The sequence below is a fragment of the Solea senegalensis genome, unplaced genomic scaffold, assembly GCF_019176455.1.
Source record: "Solea senegalensis isolate Sse05_10M unplaced genomic scaffold, IFAPA_SoseM_1 scf7180000017708, whole genome shotgun sequence".
NCBI lineage: Eukaryota > Metazoa > Chordata > Actinopteri > Pleuronectiformes > Soleidae > Solea > Solea senegalensis.
In genome coordinates this window covers 10,236-30,078 of record NW_025322503.1, presented here as the reverse complement: position 1 = coordinate 30,078, position 19,843 = coordinate 10,236, and the positions used below count along the sequence as shown (strand labels likewise).

At 41.5% G+C, this 19,843-nt stretch overlaps 1 protein-coding gene across 1 annotated transcript in view; it reads right to left on the bottom strand.

The window, feature by feature from the left end:
* LOC122764852 (protein shisa-8) overlaps positions 1-5,132 on the bottom strand; it is a gene marked incomplete at its 5' end in the record, with an annotated part of 38,430 nt that extends 33,298 nt beyond the window's left edge. Inside the window, one exon of the mRNA XM_044018813.1 lies at positions 5,009-5,132. Coding sequence (XP_043874748.1) covers positions 5,009-5,132 — 124 coding nt within the window. The remainder of the gene's footprint in view (positions 1-5,008) is intronic.
* Positions 5,133-19,843: the final 14,711 nt, after the last annotated feature.

Genomic DNA, 19,843 nt, shown 5'->3' with positions numbered 1-19,843 from the left:
TTCCCTCCCTTTCCTCCTGCTCCACCTCCCACTTCTCTCCATCTCAGCATCCCTTCCTCCCTCTCTACTCTGATGTTTTTATTTCCCTCTGCCTCCTCCTTTCTCTCTCTTCTTTCTCTTGCAGGCCAGCAACATGCAAATTATGCCCCACAAATGCAAATCCTTTTCTGTACCAGAGGAGAGACCTCCAGTGGAGTCCGCCCGAATGTAGAATCCACACACCCCCCTTTCTCACAGAGGAGCATCATTTGTTTGAAGGTTAACTGTAAGGAGTGCTTAAGCCTGTGGCTCATTCTAATGTGTATTGATGACACAGTCCAAGGTATCGTGAAGCAGAGTATTTAATAATTTATGGTCGTTAAGATTTTCAGCAAGTACACAGAGTTTTGCTCGTGTGAAAAGTTTCTTTCTGACCTCAAACATTCCACTCTTATGTCTCCATTCCACGTGGAAATCAGGAGCTCACGGCTTTACCTGCTTAGCTTCAGCATTCTGAGTGGAACCTATTAAGTCTCAAAAGTGTTGTCCCACTAAGCCTCACTTCTTGTTTACACGGTTTCAACGCCCGCTTAGTCCTCAGCAGCTCCTACACTGTACTCGCCTTGCATTATTCATGTGTGTGAGTGAGTGTGTGTGAGTGTGTGTGAGTGTGTGTGCTCGTCTGTCTTTCATCCATCCAGCATTCTTGAAGTTGACTTGGATTGATGTTTGCCAGTCTAATGTGATTCAAAGCAAAGCCATGCTGAAGAGAGAGAGGGAGAGAGAAAAAAAAAGGAAATTCCCCTGCCGCTGTCCATGGTGCTGAAAGTGCCCGACTACAATTATAAAGCGAGATTTGTGTTCGGCAGCTGGTGCCACACAGACAGAAACATTAACTTCCTTCACAACTTTATCAAACTTTCCCAGTAGGTGTTATTAAATGCAAACATCTACATGTGTGTGTGTGTGTCCAAAGTGTCCTCAGGGGAGTTCTCTACACAGGAAAACAACCACACAGCATCTGACGAGTTATCCCTCTTCCAGCTAACAGCGCGTTTATTCTCTGTATTCCTGTCTTCCTTTGATTTTTCTACGCTTTCACTCATTCCTTCATTCTTGTTTCCCTTGCGCTGTTACTCTCTCCAACACATTGCTCTCTCTTTAGCTTCTATCACACTAAAATTAGCCAGGATTTTTGTGATTAACACTATTACTTGTATACTTATTGTTCAGCTTATTTCACCGCAGAATTGATGGACACTACTCATTGCACTCCCAGGACTTTTACACACTCTCCATCCCCAGTGTACGAACAGAATGTGGAAGAAAGGCATTGCAGTATTGTGCTCCTCCAGACTCTACACAACACAGGACTGAAGGAGAATCTAAATCACTGGTCTGTCTCTGCTTTTTGGTTTCTGTCGTTAGTAATTTGGATGAGTTGTCTTGGTTGATGTGTTGCAACTGCTGCCTCTTGGCCAGAAAAAGAGATTTCCAATCTGGATGGGATTACTGACTTACTCTCACTCATCTTCTACCACTTTATCCTCCACATGAGGGTTGTGTGGGGCGCTGGCGCCAATCTCAGCTTGACATAGAGTGAAAGGTGGGGGACACCCTGAACAGTTCGCCAGTCCATCACAGGGACACATAGAGACATCCAATCTCACTGCACCTACAGTCACTTTAGAGTGTCCAATTTACCTGATCTTGACGAGGTTTGAGGTTGTCCTGGTAATCCTGGTAAAATAAAGGTTTAATACTTCAGTTGTTCTGCCCTGTGGTGTTTTTTTTAAGGACTGTGCCATAAACAAAATGAAAACATCATCCACACAATGGAGCGCAGTAAAAATATTACAGTTGTTTTGCATGTTTGGCTTCGGTACCTCGACCAAAGTCAGAAGCAAGCAAATTATTTGAAGCTGCTATTACAGCAAATTAAAATGGAACAAAATTAAGTTAGATAAATAAAAAAATACTGAGTGGTGTCCAAAGTTGTAAAAAGTACAGTATTGCTGTGCTGCCAAAAATGAAGCAGTTAGCATGTTCACCCTGGTCATACATCCTGACTAATGCCAATCAGAGCCAAAGACAATAAAAACCTGCGTGTATTGCAGTGTATGTCAAGAAATTAGAACTAGTCATTTTTGCACACACACCAAATAGTGATAGTGAATTTGACCTCTGCATTCAACCCATCCTTATTACACAACAGTAGTGAACACACAAGCAAAGCCCTGGGAGTAATGGGGAATTGGGTGCCTTGCTCAGGGGCACCCAGCCTCAGCCATTGCGGGATTTGAACTGGTGACTCCCCCTTCTTCTTTTCTTTTCTTAACATTCTCCCTCATCAATATCAACCGTCTTTTAAATCACATGCAATCTCTTGCCTCTTTTTCTACTGTTTTTTTCATTGTTCCTGTCATATGACCTCAATCATTTCCTCCCTCTGTGATATTCTCTCTCTCAACATATTACTACTTTTATGCCTTAGTTCATACATACTGTTATGTGGTATTAAAAATATATCTGCCACAAAAATGAGTGCAGGAGAGAAGAGGAAGTCAAATCATTCTTTTCCCAGAGAGGAAACAAGAGGATTTGGCTGCCGTCTTCATTAGGGGAAAAATCTCAGAAATTGTTCAGGCTATTTTCATCCTAATCAGTTCAAGTCTCTCTACAGCCTGCCGCTGCATGTCACAGAGCCGTGACATAGACAAATGAACTAGATCAGTTACTGTGGCCACTGTAAAGGGTCAGGGTAAATAACAGTTTTATTCAATAATATACTAAATGTCAGCCTTATTTTCAAAATCCACTTCACAGGACGATTAATAACACAGCGACCACTGCATGTTTAATGGTATATGGGAGACCATATATAGTGCCATTATGAATGGTTATACACTATACACACAACAATAACCTTTATAGCTATGTAAATATAAGGTCATGTGTCCTGATCACAGAGAGTCAGCGTGTCAGAGATCGAAAGTGTACAGGGCCTAAAATAGATCCCTGTGGTACGCCACAGTTTAATGTACAGCTTAGATGAAATGATTCACTTATGTTTATGACAAAACTTCATATTAGTGAGATAAGATTTAAACCATTTAAAAAGAAGACGTCTGTTTAAAAGAATAGCATGATTGACTCTATCAAAAGCAACACTGAGGTCAAGGAGCACCACAAATGAGTGTGTGTCTTTCTCTCACCATCTCCATTTCTCTCTCCCTCTCTGTCCTTCTACATATCTCTCTCTCTCCCCCCTCCCCCTCTATCTCTATAATTGGCCTGGGGGATTAAATGTGTTTAATTAAGAGGTGATTATGTGTATGTGATGGCTGACACAGCAGGATCAGGATGGCTTCATCCCATCATCTCGACTGTTATCACTCACGCACGCACGCACGCACGCGCGCACACACACACACACGCACACACACACACCCTTATTTAACACCTCTTGCATTTATCCCCACCACTTTGTGCTTAAGACTCGTTTCTCGCTGATTTACAACAACAGGAGTGTTTTTTCTTTAGTTTTCAGCGATTCATTCGGTAAAAAACTGCTTTAATCAAGAAAACGTACAATAATAACAACAATGAAGATCGAAAAACAATGGTATCGTACTGTTTTAAGTATGTACTGAACCAACATGTTCTGGTTATATAACGATGTCAAGACGAGGTAACATAAGCGATGTGAAAAAAACAAAGGAGGTGAAAATAAGGGATTTAATAACAGGGGAGGAATTGGAGGGAGCAGAGAAACAGTGATAATAAGCACAGCATTGGGTGAAAAAGAGGCTAAGAACTTGTTAATTGCAATGGTGGGAGGATGAAAGATGTAACTGTGCTTTTTTTTTAATCTCCGTATGTGTGGATAAATGCTGCACTGTGTAAGTACATGTGTGTGAAATTAAAAACACATGAATATTTGATCTAGGTGCAGCATTTACCCACAGGAATGTAAACAAATCACTATAATTTGACATCCTAATCAAGAAATAATCATGTGCTTTACTATTTTTTATTTTTTTTATTTTATTCTTTATTTTTTTTTTAATAAAACTGAAAATTCACGGATAACAACAACAACAAAAAAAATCATTTTGGTGAAAGAGCTTCTACAAACTGGTGTGTTACATTAGAGAAACCAATGCTGTTAATTTAGGGCAGCTGTGGCTTTGTGTGGTGGTCTAATACATTTATTAAGCAGTGTACATGGAATATATGGATATAGAAAATATCTTTGTCTGCAGCCGGTATGTGCTTCTGAGTTATCATAATTGCTGGCAACTGGAAATATCTGATGAGTAGCGTAATCGTACACCATAGAAACACGTCTACCTCACTCTTTTTTTTTCCTGTGCCTAATGACAAGGATAAAATAGTGAGGCAATAGGGACCTTTGTCCTTGAAAACATGCCATCACTCTTGTCACAAATGAGCCCCCAGGAAATACTGTATGCCCACTAATTTGAGTCTCAATGCACTTAATATGCACTGGGTTATGTTGAGCAAGTGTGTGTGTGTGTGTGTGTCTGGATGAAGAGGGAGACAGATGGGTCACACAGTGCCGCCTCTGTGGTTTTGGAGCTGGAGCACGGCTAATTACATCTTGATTAAAAATGACCTGTCTGTCCCTGCACCTCTTCGTCCACAGATGACATGTGTGTGTTCCAGGATATGACTGAGAGACAGCATGAGAGAGTGAGACCTACAGTATGCGTGTGTGTAATTGTGTCAGGGTGATGGGAAGAGCACTAGTGGTGAATGTATGCATATTTTGGGGTCTTGAAGGAGTCTCTCAGTGGATATTAATGTTTCTGTTGAAACAATAACAGTTAAATATATATGTATTGACGATAAACCCGCTCAGACGAGTTCGCCATTTTGGCGCCTGCCATTCGTGCCTAGGCCCTAATTAATGGATAAATAGCTGAATCCAGGGAATGGCTGGGGTGTAATTCACTTTCATTTGACACCAGCTCAGTTTGTTTGAATACAGTTTACTGTGACTGACCGTTGTTGGAGCGTATCACCCGGGCAGAAATGCCGTTGGTCCCCAAAGGATGGTGAACCCCAGTTCCGTCCACTGCTCCGGCCTCGCCTGGCTGCTTTAAAAGCTCTGTCAGAGTCCTGGAGGAAGGAAGGAAACACACACACACACACGTTTAGAGCAATCTGAAAAAGAGGACATAACTTTGTACACACACAATCGCCACATTGTGTGTGGAACGACTGCCATGTCTCGCAAATGACAAATGATAAAAACTAAAAACAAAGAGAACATGGTGGGAAAGAGTTGGGGAAAGATAAAAGAAATGCATGTAGTTATGTGGCTATAATACATCAAATTATACAAATAATAACTAACCACAATTCATAATCATTGAACATATCCATTTAGCCTTCATCCTAATATCCGAGTGAATGTCCTCATCCATAAAAAAAAAAAATCAGACAAAAATACAACCTTCCAAACAGTTAATATCAAAATTTGATGGCTCTTTTACTAATTCAGTTTCCTCTCTGAAACGCTAGGAGGAGACACCGTCTCGGGTCCATTGTTGCTTTATTAATTCACATCACAGGTTAATTCAGTATAAGGTGCTTTCCACAAAAACAAAGCTAAAGCTGCTGAAGGTTCACTCTAACCATGACCTGGCCATCCTGAACTTCTGATCTGATCTATCGCATGACACGCAGGTTCACTCTGCACCTAGGAAAGGCTAAGATGGCTAAGAAACTCATTCTCCTAACCTGGACGTCTACTTTTTTCACCCAGCTTCGCTCACTGGCTGAGTAAGAGGTCTGATTTCCAAATGGAAAGACTGCGCATGCACAAACTCAACGAACAGAACTAATTTGAGGGATTTTGGGGACCAGCATATATCGTGACCTGTAAGACCTTAGGAGTCCTGTTTTTTCTGTAAGTTTTCCAGTGTATGTTGTTCACATTATATGTGGCATGTTGTGTAAAGTAGAAAAAAAAACATATGAGTATCTAGATGTTTGCCAACTGTGTGCATCAATCACTTATTTTTTTTATTGTTTGATGATGCCTCCTCACACTGTAACTCAGGCAGGAAATGATCTGATTCAGAAGCACACAGACGGCAGCAGGAAACAAGGACTGGAGCTGCTCTTTGTTTCAGAGAAACGGAAGCTGGTATTCTACTTAAATGTTTAAAAACCTCAGTCCATCCTAATCTCAGCACATACGTACCATGGAGTAACAAGAGGCCACAGTAAATAGGTCGAGGAGAAGCGCCGCTAATTTAGAGAAATAAATTGTTTTTATACACTGCAAACCAGCAAACAAGCAACTGTTTAGCTGCTACCGCTTGATCCTCCACATGAAGGTCACGGGGGGACTGGAGACAATCCCAGCTGACAGAGTGAAAGTACACACCGGATATGGCCAAAAGACAGAGATGAACAACCATTCGCTCTCGCCTTGACACCTACGTTCAATTTAGAATGTTCAATTAACCTCTGCATATTATTAGACTGTGAGAGGAAACCAGGGTATATGGAGAAAACCCACACACACACATACACAGACAGACATGCGGGGAAAACATGCAAACTCCATATACAGAGCCGAGGAAATTTTAACAATTGAAACGCATTGTATAAATTAACGGCTTCCCATGCTTTACACACACTCAACGGCACTGCTCCATCTCTCACTCACCCACAAACAAGAGAACAACAACAACAACAACATGACCCATAAAGAAGCTGCACACAGCAGACTGTGTTTCTCTTACCCTGATGACCCTCACTCACACCTTAACTCAGGAAGAAAGACAAGTATTTAACATACAACAGAGATGAGGAAGTGAGGAAAGTGAAGAAGTAGGAAGGAAGGCAAGGCTAACATGGATCACACAGTCAGCCATGAGGGAAAACACTGAAGTGTAGATCAAAACACCATACTGACAAACACAGAGAGAGTCATGGGGAGATGACACTTAATCTGCAGTGTGTGAACTCATTTGATAATGTTTGACTGTAACATTGCTTATATCTAGAAGTTACAGGTTTCTACAGGTTTAACGGCGTCCGTGTGTCCATCGTTAAAGGTTTGAGGGACTACTTTATCTGGGGGGAATCATTTATTGTTGGAAAATCTGTGGTTTGACCCGTGTTCATAAACAGATCATTCAGTACAAGTGGGTCTGGTACATTCTGTGAAGGACTGAGCACAAAGTTGTTTTTTATTCACTTGGTGGTTTCAGCCGCGGTGATCTCATTTGTCTCGTACGATGATGCCATGTGAGTAATCACAGTTTAATAGCTACAATAAATGTCCCGGTGGGAAAATGGCTGATATTAATACCTCTTTTACTAACAGCCACCAGATTCTCCCTCCTTTGTTTCTTTTTAACAAGGTAAACTAAAGAATTCTCGGCACTCCATGCTGTATTTTTTTCCCCAAAACACCATATATAAGAGATTCAGTTGCTCATTTTGACAGAGTTTATATTGGTAGACACAACCTGTTACTAAATTAAAATGAATTTCAAGTGCATTTTATATAATATACTGTATATGTGCTAGTACTATTAGCTACTAACTATTAGCTATAGGCTAGTTACGTGAACATTGATAGATTTGGAAAAAAATCAGTGCAGACTGGTCCTGAACCGACAAAAACTATGCTGCAAAGCTTAAACAAAATAAGATTTAGACAAACAAAAGGCATACAGGCTCACAAAAATTCCACTGATTTCAAAACACCCACCCATTACTGTAAAATAATTCAGATCCTAAGACTAGACAGAGCTCTGTGTGAGCGCCAACATCTGATCCACCCAGGCTGCTCAGTTGCCCATAATATCAACACATTTCCCCATCTTGCAAGGTTATTATTCAAAACAGGGGTTTCAAACTTGTAGCACATGCGGCCCTCCATTGAATGTCATGTGGCCCATCACTTAGTTTCAAATTATAATGACTTATTTCTGTATGTTTTGCTTTTTGTATATTCATTTTACATCATAAAAACGTGTTTATTGTGAACTAAATCAGTACATAGCAACACAGATGCTCTTATTTTGAAATTCTGTGAAACCACTGCTCCTGAACAGTTATTATTTTCCAAAAAGTTAGATCTTTTTGTTTTACTTGACCAGTCCCCTACTGGCCGAACTAGATACTCATTGGCCCCCACTTGAGCTGAAACAATTACTCGATTAAATCGATTATTAATCGATAACTAAATGAATTGTCAATTATTTTGATAATCGATTAATTGGTTTGAGGATTTTTTCATTATTAAAACAAGAGTTCTGATTGTTTTAGCTTCTTAAATATGAATATGTTATCCGTTTCTTAGCTTCATATAACAAAGAAATCATTAACAGTCAATCATTTTGGTTTGTGGACAAAAACAAGACATTTGAGAACATCATTTCCAGGTTTGACAACTCAATTAATCATGACAATAATCGTTCGTTGCAGCTCTATTTAAGTATGTTTTTTTGCATATTAATTTTGCATCACAAAAACATTTTATTGTGAACTACATCAGTCCATATCAACGCAGACGCTCTTATTTTGAAATTCTGTGAACCCACTGCTCCTGAACAGTTGTTATTTTCCAAAAAGTTAGATTTTCTTTTTTCACTTGACCGGCCCACTACTGGCCAGACCAGATACTCATTGGCCCCCAGGTCATTTGAGTTCTGGTTTAAAGTTTCTCTTTCATGGGGCATGACCCTATAAAACATCACCAAAATCCATCCTTAACTAACCCTAACCCTAACCCTCATAAACAGAAGTGCAGCAAAACAAACAAACAAACAAACAAACTCCTTGATGGAGGGAATAAGTTCTAATGCTGCTCATATGAAAAGTTTTATTGTGTTTCCACTCTTGCCCCCGCAGTCTCTAATTAGTTCTGTAAACTTTCCAGCGTTCGTGCACATTAGCGCGGACTAAAAGTAAAGGCTCAGCATCAACATGTCATTATTGACAAGGAAATTACAGCTGCGTTGTCGACAAATCAGCTGTGACCCGAGAGCTGCTATCAAGAGGCCCATGAATATTTCCTGACTGTTAATCTCGCTGTTGAAACCTTGGCACAACCTTCTAAAATGCAATGGAGCGCTTGTATTTTTATAGGCCCGCTGTGAGATAACCGCCTGTGGTCATGAGAGCAGTAAGCATAAAAAAACATGAACACCAGCACGATATAACGAAAGCCAAAACAGTATAAGTATTATCTACCACGGTTAAATTAAAACTAAATGGAACCTGATATAACACTGTAACTGCTATGATGTGCTTATCACAACTCCATCATAACGATGCCAAAATATCATTCATTTATTATATGGAACACATTTAAAATGGGCCTCCATGCTACAAATTTAAAATGTGACACAATCTGGTAAGGAAAAAGTATTGGGCAGGAAAATTGTGAAATATAACTGTTACTTCTTTCATTTCCCCCTGACATGTTTCTCAGTGCAAAGGTGCCATTAAGCAATATTCAGCTGCTCCAGTGGAGCTGCGGAGCGACAAGTCCATCGCCTGTGCTTGTACTCAGTTCCCTGGTGTCAATATGAAGCAGGGGGGAGTTGCTGAAAAGCTTTCAGCTCAGCAAAAACCTCCCTCCTGGATAATTTAATGTTTGGGGGAAAAAAAAAGTTTCATTTGAATTTAGAATCCTGCTGGGATCCACAAGTCGTCGCTTCTGTCAGAAAATAAAAACTGTTTATTCACAAAGCAAAAAACAAAACACAGCTGGTTTTAAAATAAGATTACTTCCAGGGGAAAGTGGAGCGGTGACTTTTAACAGCACCTGCAAAAACAGTATATATACTAAAAATGTCTCTACAGCCTGGAGTGTAGCCACACATGCGTCTCAATTGACCTTTGCATTTTCTGCTTGCTAACCAATCAATTTTCGCTCTCTCATCCCATTTATATCTGTCCACATCCACTCCACTACTCCATTTATCTTCCACTCTCCCATCTCATTTTTCAACGATAACAAAGTGAGCTGAGGCTCTATCTACATCACTCTCTTCTCCCCTGTCCACTCACTGGGAGTCTCTCACTTTGGTTCCCTTGCTTGCTTTTTTTTTAAAGAACGTAACCAATTAAGAATTCATTCATTAAAGTTGAGATAAACGGAGCGGCTTCTTCGCTGCACCTTTGCCGGGACGTAGCACCTCAACTTGGGCAGAGAACACTGCAGCAACGGCCCTGATGCTGCTGTTTGTGAATCAAATGCATAAACAAACAACAACAAAGTCTCTCCTCTGGATGTAAAGCAAACACACTAGATTTCTCCAGGTGATTCAGGTTAATGTGTATCACACTGAGATTAGTGTCATCAAAGCTTAACAACTTCTTCTTCTTCTTCGCTCACACATTGTATACTTGGCAAAACAATGTTTAACGATTAAATTAAGTTATTCACTGTGACACTGGGGCCACACGGTGCTGTAGTGGTTAGCACTCTCGCCTTGCAGCGAGAAGACCCGGGTTCGAGCCCCGGTTGGAACAAGGGCCTTTCTGCATGGAGTTTGCATGTTCTCCCCGTGTGTGCGTGGGTTCTCTCCGGGTACTCCGGCTTCCTCCCACAGTCCAAAAACATGCAATGTGGGGAATAGGTAAATTGGAGACTCTAAATTGACCATAGGAGTGAGTGTGAGAGTGAGTGGTTGTTTGTCTCTATCTGTGTGTGGCCCTGCGATGGACTGGCGAACTGTCCAGGGTGTACCCCGCCTATCGCCCGATGTAGCTGAGATTGGCACAGCACCCCCCGCGACCCTCTGGTGGAGGATAAAGCGGTTAGATGATGACTGATGACTGACTGTGACACTGTAACTCAAAGGAAGACTAACTGATAAGTCTTTTGTTCCTTCTGTGGTCACGCTGCAGCGCCAAATCAACTTAAAGGGCTGTGGTTAAGGGTTAAGGCTTTATTTATAGTTGTAGTATTGTGTATTTATGCATGTACTTCTTGTTATTTATTTATTTTTTTTACCCTTGTTCTTAGCCCAGTTCTGCACCTTGCATTGTGTTTTTTAATAAAACGCTTACTACGTTCGCTCCGACATGCCATGCAGTGTTTCCTCGTGCACTCTGGATTTGTGTTATGTGATGAATGATGGTGTGTTAAACTGTGGAAACTGAACTGCCCTAATGGGATAAATAAATAAAGTTATCTGTATTATCTGCACAGTATTCTCCATCCTTCCTTCCTTCCTTCCTTCCTTTCCCCTCTCCAGAAAACAGTTGCTAACTTGCCATAGTAGCATACGGTTTCATGTAATTCCTTTCTCTCAAAAGCGCAGATAAACACCACTCTAAAAATGAAAGTACTACTGTGCAGGTTATAACAGCGTCACATTAACAAAGGCTCATTTCAATTCATGTATCTGCATCTGTCAGGACAGTGAGCCAGCGTGCACCCTGAATGTGAGGAAGCTAAATGGATCTACGGTGACTCGTCAAAATGGAACCTCTGCAATGAACAAACTGTCAAACGTGAAGAGAGATTAAGCTGCTCTAAAATGTGAAAAGGGGAATTGTGGGATTTTTTCAAATCTGAGCCCTGACTTTACCCTTAGAACAGCTGCGTTTTTCCATTACTATGTTAAAACAGTACAGTATATATATAGAGGCTACAAGAATGTGCTATATAGAGTGTCTTATATCCATTTTTTTCTAGCACAACCAAGACAATGTGATGACATTTCTTTTTCCATTTTCACCAACTATCAGAATCAGAATCAGAATCAGAAGAGCTTTATTGCCAAGTACGATTTGCACATACAAGGAATTTGTTCTGGTGTCATTGGCGCATAACAAGCATACAAAATTTTCTAAAGTGAACAGTAAACGTTTATATACACAGTATATAAATGTTTTTAAAGATGAAAAAGAGCACTGCGGAAAGAGCAGTAAAGAGCAGTATGACTGGGCAGAAGTGAGTAACAGTGCAAAGTGCAAAGTTCACAGTAATGAACACAGTAATGACGTTAATATAACGCATAAAAAGGATGTAATGATAATGTGACATGTAGAGGCAGAGGAGGAGTGTGAGGAGTCAGAGTGTCGGGGGGGGCGCCGGGCCTTGTTGATAAGGCTAGTAGCAGACGGGAAAAAACTGTTCTTGTGGCGTGAGGTTCTGGTCCTGATGGACCGCAGCCTCCTGCCAGAGGGGAGTGACTCAAAGAGTTTCTGTCCGGGGTGGGAGGGATCAGCCATAATCTTTCCTGCACGCCTCAGAGTTCTGGAGGCGAACAGGTCCTGGAGAGATGGAAGATTGCAGCCGATCACCTTCTCTGCAGACCGAATGACACGCTGCAGTCTGCCCTTGTCCTTGGCCGTGGCAGCAGCGTACCAAATGGTGATGGAGGAGGTGAGGATGGACTCAATGATGGAGGAGTAGAAGTGCACCATCATTGTCTTTGGCAGGCTGAATTTCTTCAGCTGCCGCAGGAAGTACATCCTCTGCTGGGCTTTTTTGATGAGAGAGCTGATGTTCAGCTCCCACTTGAGGTCCTGGGTGATGATAGTTCCCAGGAAGCGAAAGGAATCCACAGTGTCAACTGTGGAGTCACAGAGGTTGATGGGTGCAGGTGAGGCTGAGTTCTTCCTGAAGTCCACGACCATCTCCACTGTCTTTAGAGCGTTGAGCTCTAGGTTGTTTCGGTTGCACCAAGTGACCAGCTGGTCAACCTCCCACCTGTAGGCGGACTCGTCACCATCAGAGATGAGTCCGATGAGGGTGGTGTCGTCCGCGAACTTCAGGAGCTTGACAGACTGGTGACTGGAGGTGCAACTGTTTGTGTACAGGGAGAAGAGCAGAGGAGAAAGAACGCAGCCCTGGGGGGATCCGGTGCTGATGACCTGAGAGTCGGAGACATGTTTTCCCAGCTTCACATGCTGCTTCCTGTCAGATAGGAAGTCAGTGATCCACCTGCAGATGGAGTCAGGCACGCTCAGCTGGGAGAGCTTCTCCTGGAGCAGAGCCGGGATGATGGTGTTGAAGGCAGAGCTGAAATCCACAAACAGGATCCTGGCGTAGGTTCCTGCAGAGTCCAGGTGCTGGAGGATGTGGTGGAGGGCCAGATTAATTGCATCGTCTACAGACCTGTTGGCTCTGTAGGCAAACTGCAGTGGGTCCAGGAGGGGGTTGGTGATGGCTTTCAGGTGTGAAAGCACAAGACGCTCAAAGGACTTCATAACCACAGAGGTCAGGGCGACGGGTCTGTAGTCATTGAGTCCTGTGGTCCTTGGCTTTTTGGGAACAGGGATTATTGTTGAGGTCTTGAAGCAGGCTGGCACGTGACATGTCTCCAATGAGGTGTTGGAGACATGCCCACACCTGGGCAAAAAGTACTCAAAATGTTTAAAATTGGATTGAATTTGTGAAATTTGGAAGTACGACACTGTTCAAAGTTCACTTGGCTCATTTCTTTGAACAAAAGTCTGAAGTTTTGGACCTTTAAATATTATTTAATGACTATGGTTTTGTGGAATAAATGACATGTTGTCTTTTCACAAGTGTTGTTGTTTATAAAGCCGGAGAGTGCGACCGGAGGAGTCAGGGTTTTGTCGTTTCTGTCAGTGTGTTAGAAACAGTGGAGATGGAGTTTTAACTTTTCAGCCGGGCGAGGAAACACAAAACAAGGGTCCTCCAGGTTCAGAATGTAACTCGACAAAACATAAAAAGCCAGCAGCCGTGGTTGCTGGTCCAACTAATAAAAGTGACGAATGAAAAAAAACCTTAGAGTCCAAGCATGAGCGCGTTTCCCCCTGAAGCTGTTTAATATGTGCGGTAATTGCTTTAAAAGGAATCTCCACTGTGGATAATATTTTCAGTCGAGCGCAATTAGAGATCATTCAGACATCCATAGCAAAAACAATTAGCCTCTTAAACGGCAATGATAGTCAGTCACCATGAAGCTTCCTAACATGTGGCGCTTGATTAGACTGTGACATTTCCACAGTGTCTTTATTAAGTCCTCCTCTCATTTCAAATACTCACTAAAACAGAAGAGAAAGTCACTAATGAAATAAATGGGTCTAAAAATAGTGTTTGAACTGGGATTTTACACGAGGTGATGCCGCACTCCAAAGATAAGATAAGACAAGATAAGCTCTGTTTTATTGAGCACTTCAGATCAGAGGTGTCAAACTTGCGGCCCACCACTTAATATCAAGTTATAACGAAAACACGGTCCACGACCTCACCACCTTTCAAACACAGCGTATGTGTCAGAGGGGATGGAACATAACACTAAATATATTTGCAAGCAATGTTTTTATGAAACTAATAATAAGACATTCAACATTATTTTTTTTTATTGTGAAGTAAAGGTCATTCCATATCAAAACACTATTAGTTTTGGTTTTTCCCACTTTTTCTTCTCTAGACCAGACTAGACCCTCATTGGCCCCCAGGTCATTTGAGTTTGACAGCCCTGGTTTAGATTGCTCATGTGTGAGTGTTTGCATGTGTATTAATGCTAATAAAATACTTCATAATTTAATTACAAGGTTAAAAGTATCTGCGCATCCTTTAGTTTGTTGGTCTTTGTCAACAACTGAACTGTCTGGAAACACCGAGAAGAAGAGAAGACCTTCACCGACTCACTCACTTATTCAGGCGAAGCCAAGTCTGCATTCGAAAAGGGGAATTTCAAAAAGTTCATCTTTGAAAGTTAAAAGACTGAATTTATCATTTAAAGCTCCAGTGCGGAACATTGTGGACTTCGGAGTAACTAACGCTGCTGCCTCTATGACTTCATTTTCTAGTAGTTGTCAAGTAAACATACTAATAGAGAGAAAAAATATATATACATATATGGAGAGAGAGAGAGAGAGTGGGAGATACAGCACTGTCTGCTTTGCAAGACAAATTGTTTTTTTTCCACAGTTCTTCAGTAAATAATGTGTTGTTTATCTGCTTTTTTTTTTTTTTACTTGTCCTGACGATATTCAGGAAACTTGGAGCTGTGTGATGCAAACCCAGGCAGATTGGCACATGCAGGCACTTAGTCAGACAGTTATTTAAGTGAGTGCTGTTGGCTGAGCGTGCATTTCTGAACTCACAAATTGTGAGGAAAAGAATGAAAACACTCTATGACTGTGAAATCATACTGAACATCCCGTGTATTTTTAGCAGTAGAATTCATCACTTGTTGAAACTTGTTGTGGCTTCCTTGTGTTTTAGCCACAGTGCTGCTCTATGAAGCTTTGTGCTTCTTTGCCCGGTTTACCCACAGTTCACACTTGGGCAGAGTCTGCAACAGTCAGCATGAGTTGGAAAATGCTATATTACGGAACACAGAGAGTGTAACTCATTTGACTGTAACAGACATGTGACGCATCATCACATATTTTTGGTCCATTTTTATGTTCATGTGATAAACAGTGATAGCAAACTTGTTGTTTGTGTACCACAGCCCTTTGTATAACTAAATGACAACTTTTTCTACTTTTTGGGTGTGCTAAAAATAAAATGAGAAACAAAAACACATTCAGTTGTTCTCCATACATGTATACACACACACACACACACACACACACACACACACACACACACACACACACACATACTCTCCGGGGTCTCTAACACAATATTTTGTAGCTGAATCACTCTTCACTGTCACAGCAGGTTAGTTTACATTACAAGGCTCCCAGCAGAAGACTCCAGAGGAGCTGTGCGCTATTTTTAAACAGTGATGCTGTATAATTGTGTGTAATGCCGCTTTTTGCCACCTACAAAACAAAAATACAGATCCTGCTCACACACTCGCACACTCGCCAAACAGAAGCTGCGTGTTTGTATAAACGCTCCTACAGTTGGGCCTAGAGGGAGTTCATGATGCCACACAGGAGTGACTCACCCTTTAATTCACCCTTTAATTCTGAGATGTTACAACGGGTGGGGATTGCGGATAGTTATATAACCATGCAATGACTCTCAATCTTTCACATATTCCACTGCTTTATTATAAGTCAAAACAAAACAAAATTACAAAACTATATTATGCCCAGGTGATCTGACCATCATCTACCTTCTTAGTCAGGGGTGTCCATTGGTCCCTTCAGACCTTTTTTTCAACAGTAAAAGTTACACACAAATACGCACTGTTTTATTATATAATTTTATTTTCATTGTCACTATTATCATTTTTAAATGGCAATCGAACCCAATCTAAACACGTATGCAGTTTTAAAATCACAACATTTATCAGGAAATAAAACAGCTTCTACAGGTTAAGGTGTCAAGTGTCTTGGTCTCGGCACGACTCGGCACGGCACGGCTCGACTCTACGCGGTTTGGTTGCTATTCCATTGCAATAAAGTACCTCCTCACTAACTTTGCTTAATACACGACACACACAGTTAGAATCAGTTAATTAATAGGATTTGTTCAGTACTTCCTCCTTGACCGGAGCACAGACTCCGTCTAACACTGTCACTGAACTAAAATACACCAGACTCCTCTGTTAAATATTGAGATTTTAGACATTTCTGTGCCAAATGTTGGAGATTAACGGTCGAGACCGAGACAAGACCGCTAGCGTCGCTTTGCAGAATTTACACGTTGTGCTGTGTTTTCTTTTGGAGGTATTAATGCACACTTTGTGGTTCAGGAAACCAAATTTTATTATAGATGAGTTGGCTGACATCTTCTCACGGCCTCTTCTCCTGTCACTCACATGCACTTTTGTGGGGGGCGTGTAAAAGGGGGCGGTACAAGTTATTGGTTGTACCCGAAGCAATACGATTTACGCAAAATCACTATTAACAAGTTAATCCAAAAATGCACAGGCAATTTATTGATATCCCCACAGTTGTGGTCTTGACCGGTCTTGAAATGAAATCCCGAGTCCGCTTTGACCGAGACCGAGACAAGACCGAGAAAAATGCAGACCGACATCTTCAAAAAGTGGTCTCGAGACCAGTCGGATCTCGAGTACTACAACACTACCTGGTACTATCACTAATGGAAAAGCAAAAAAAATGTGCCGTGGTGAGTCGAGTCGCGGCGTTACCATGTATTTGAAAAGCAGCATTATACGACCCCGACTCGCTTTAACTAATGTTGTTGATTATATATGAGATCAACTGTCAGTCACATCATTCCAAATGCCAACGATCAAAGAATTTGACAGACACAAAAACAACACAGCTGCTGATGCCCAAAGATTTCTTTGTCCTGAATTTTGAAAAACCAAATGAGATAAAGAAGAATTTTCACACACTGCTCTTTACAAAACATCTGTTGTAATGAGCAGTTCTGTTCTGCAGCTTCTTTGAAGTGTGTGATAGTTGAAGGGTGTGATTGTTATGTAAATTGAGCTGAAGTTCGTAGTTACTGTTCCAAAAACTGTTGCCTCTGAACGGGATGTTTGAACCAGGATGTGAAATAAAGCCTTTGTGAGTAGGATGAGAAGCACAGAAATTAGATGTTCAGATGTATCTGTCTTCTCCCGCTTCCTCCTTCTCTTTGTCTTTTGAAGCTACGGAATAACAGACTTCAAAACTGAGGCCTCGCCATCGCATATGCAAGCAAATAACACAAACACACAACACAATGTATCAATATACTGGTCAACAACACACACTGATAGCACAGGCTAAATGGGCACTGTAGTGGCACAAGAGGTGGCTTGCATTATCTCAGAGGGTGTGTGTTACACGAGTCACTCCGACACATAAACATCCTTTACTCTGACACACGCTCACACACAGCAGGCAGGTAGCTGCCAGATAGTGCACCCTCGTAGGCTTGGTACAGAGCCTAAGTCTGTCCCTGCCATACTCCTAATAGAGCCGACAGCTGCCAAATAACGTCCGTTGGCATTGTTGAGTGCCGACCTTGCCAGGGTCTGTTTTTGTTTAGTCTTTCATTGTATGAGGCTGCAAGAATATCACTTAGTTTATCAATGCATCCAGTTTGGAGCAAAATGGTGTCCTAATATTTAATACTTCATCGAGATCACAGCCAGCATTAAGGATTATTCAAATATCAGCAGCTCTATAAATGTCACTTGTGATGTCTTTGTCACTTTTATTTGATACATAATCATCAAGCCGGAGAACCCGGAGAGAACCCACGCACACACGGGGAGAACATGCAAACTCCATGCAGAAAGGCCCTTGTTCCAACCGGGGCTCGAACCCGGGTCTTCTCGCTGCAAGGTGAGAGCGCTAACCACTACACCACCGGGTGGCCCATTTGATACATAATATTAGGAAAAAAAAAAACACAGCCAACTTGGACACAAAAAATGGGTCAAATATTTTCTCTTACAGTCAGCAAAAAAAAACCTGTGGTTAGTTTAACACCTAACTCTGCACATTTCAGTGACTCTCTTTACAATGATAGTTTACAGCAGAGTCTCAAACTTTATAAAGTTATTATGGGATATTTATGTTTCTTTTACTTATTAAGAGAACTTAATGCATCATACTCTGCATCATATATATGCTTTAATTCCATTATCTATCCAAATTAAAAGAAACAGTTTTATTTTGAAATGATGTGAAATATCATCCATCCATCCATCCACCTTGTGCTGCTTTATCCTCCACATGAGGGTCACGGGGGGTGCTGGTGCCAATCTCGGCTGACATTGGGGTACACCCAGGACAGTTCGCCAGTCCATCACAGGGCCACACAGAAACAAACAACAATCCACTCTCACACCTACCGTCAATTTAGAGTGTCCAATTTGACTAATCCATAAATTTGAATGTTTTTGGACTATGGGAGGAAACTGGGGAACCCACCCCACTGACCAAACTAGACTCAGTGGCCCCCAGGTCATTTGAGTTTGAGACCCCTGGTTTAAAGGGATGTGATGACTGGACTCTCTCATCATGTCCTACAGTTCACCAAGATTTTAACCAAGTTCTGCATTTCATTTGCAGATTAATTTGAACTCTAATAGAATTACATTTTCTTCTCTCTCACACACAAATAAACCCACTTAAATAGGTTTATTGGTCAAAAGAAATAGACTATTGTTAGTGTCTTGTTTTGTTTCTAATAAAGACAAAGTGGAGTTGGTCCAATCCAATTTCTTGTGTTAACCACTTGCTGTTTGCCGTGATTAAAATCCTCCCCCTTCAAGAAGACAAATCATGTAAGCCGACGCAACACGTTTTTGCAGGAGATTCAACATTCTGTCATTCGCTATCATTATTGTGCACTGTGGGAATGGTTTTAATGTACTAAGCTTTAAAACAGCCCGCTTGGTGACAATTTTGTGATCACTCAGTTCATGGCATCGTAAAATGTTGGTTTATGCTAAACGTGTGTGTTGCTCCGTCGCTCCACTGGCTTCTCGTGATTTGAAATCATCTGCTCTTTGACCATGATGACAGAGAGAAGCAACACACAGAGAGGCAGAAATGTGCTCACACTGAAAATATTACTGCGATAACGGATATTGTTTTCTGTTTATTAAGCTCTAATTTATGGTATTGATATACTGTACATGGCATGAGCGATGAACAGGCAAGTAGACGCCAGCATGTTGGAAGGAGCATGGAGCGGTCACTGGCAGAGTCTCAGTGCTACGGCTGTGGCACTGGCGAAGATGATGTCACACAAAAATACCATATGTCAACCTCTGAGTCACTGCCTGCACTCATTATTTTAGGCTGCCTTTATTTTAGAAACAACAGAGAGAGGGAGGGGGAGAAGAGAGATTCATTCTCCTCGAGGGATTTGTTCTCAAACATTCATCAGCGTGACGCACACAGAGCCCATGCATGAGAACACCTACACGCAACACAGTCGCACAAACCTGCTTAATATCCATCACCCTGTGAGGCCTTTAACAATATTGATGACACTCAT